The sequence below is a fragment of the Penaeus monodon genome, chromosome 23 (genome assembly GCF_015228065.2).
Source record: "Penaeus monodon isolate SGIC_2016 chromosome 23, NSTDA_Pmon_1, whole genome shotgun sequence".
Lineage (NCBI taxonomy): Eukaryota > Metazoa > Arthropoda > Malacostraca > Decapoda > Penaeidae > Penaeus > Penaeus monodon.
In genome coordinates, this window is record NC_051408.1 from 42515958 (window position 1) to 42517100 (window position 1143).

Here is a 1143-nt window from a genome sequence, read left to right on the forward strand (position 1 = left end):
CAGCCCCCCCTCCCCCCCCTCCCCAAGGAGAAAACGGAAAAGCGGCCTCATTTAAGGAGCGATTCATCACTCCTTTGAACAAGCGAGTTGGTTGACCACTGAGGCTGGAGGAATTACAGGGGGCGGCGAGCTGTCCTCTTGATGTACTCTCGCGATCGTCACGTCAGCATCTTCACAGCATCTTCGAAGCATCTTCACAGCATCTTCAGAGCATCTTCACAGCATTATCTAAGATCTTCAAGGCATCTTCAAAGCATCTTCAGAGCATCATCTAAGAATCTTCACAGCATTATCTAAGATCTTCAAGGCATCTTCAAAGCATCATCTAAGCATCTTCACAGCATCTTCACAGCATCATCTAAGCATCTTCACAGCATCACCGGAGTATCAGTACCGATCATAGCTTTACTGCCTCGTCACGGATCTTTGTAGTCTTATTGCCTCTGATGCAGCATCGCAGCATCGAGTATTTGGTTCGTGGTAGAATCGTCATAGCAAGATCATAGTAACGGCATAGAAGTGTGGCCATAGCAGCCTAAGAGCATCGTCTCAGTGTGCATCCTTGCAACATCTTCATTAAGCATCATCATTTAATCTCCTCATAGCACCATCATGGTATCGTTTAGCATTATCACAGCAACATTGCATCTTCTTCACAGCATTATTACGTTATTGAACTATCCTCATAGCTTCATTGCGGTGTCCTCACGGCATCCTAACAGCATCATCCCCGCATCACGTTATCACAGGGCATCATCCCAGCATCAGCAAAGCCTCTAACCAGCATTACCAAACATCCAGGCATCATATTTGCATATTTACATCATCACAGCCTTCTAACACCATCATCATCATCATGACAGCATCTTCACAACATCACTATAACCTCCTATAAGCATCATCATAGCATTACCATAAAGAAACTCACAATATCCTAACATTGTCATCACAGAATGCAAACAGAAGCATTGCACAGCACGATTAGTCACAGAATCAGCACCAATGCCTAGTAGCGAGAGGGAAGAAAGTGCAATTCAAAGGGTAACACTTAAAAGGTCAAATTTGCTACTCTGTTTCAGTGTATTTGGAGACTTACTTGAATACGTAGTTATGAGGAGGAGTAAGAAAAAGACAAACACACAT

General features: G+C 43.8%; 1 protein-coding gene across 1 annotated transcript in view; it reads left to right on the forward strand.

Moving 5' to 3' along the window:
* LOC119588316 overlaps positions 1-403 on the forward strand; it is a 31591-nt gene extending 31188 nt beyond the window's left edge. The window contains exon 2 of the mRNA XM_037937006.1: positions 243-403. Within this exon, the coding sequence (XP_037792934.1) occupies positions 243-403 (161 nt within the window). The remainder of the gene's footprint in view (positions 1-242) is intronic.
* Positions 404-1143: the final 740 nt, after the last annotated feature.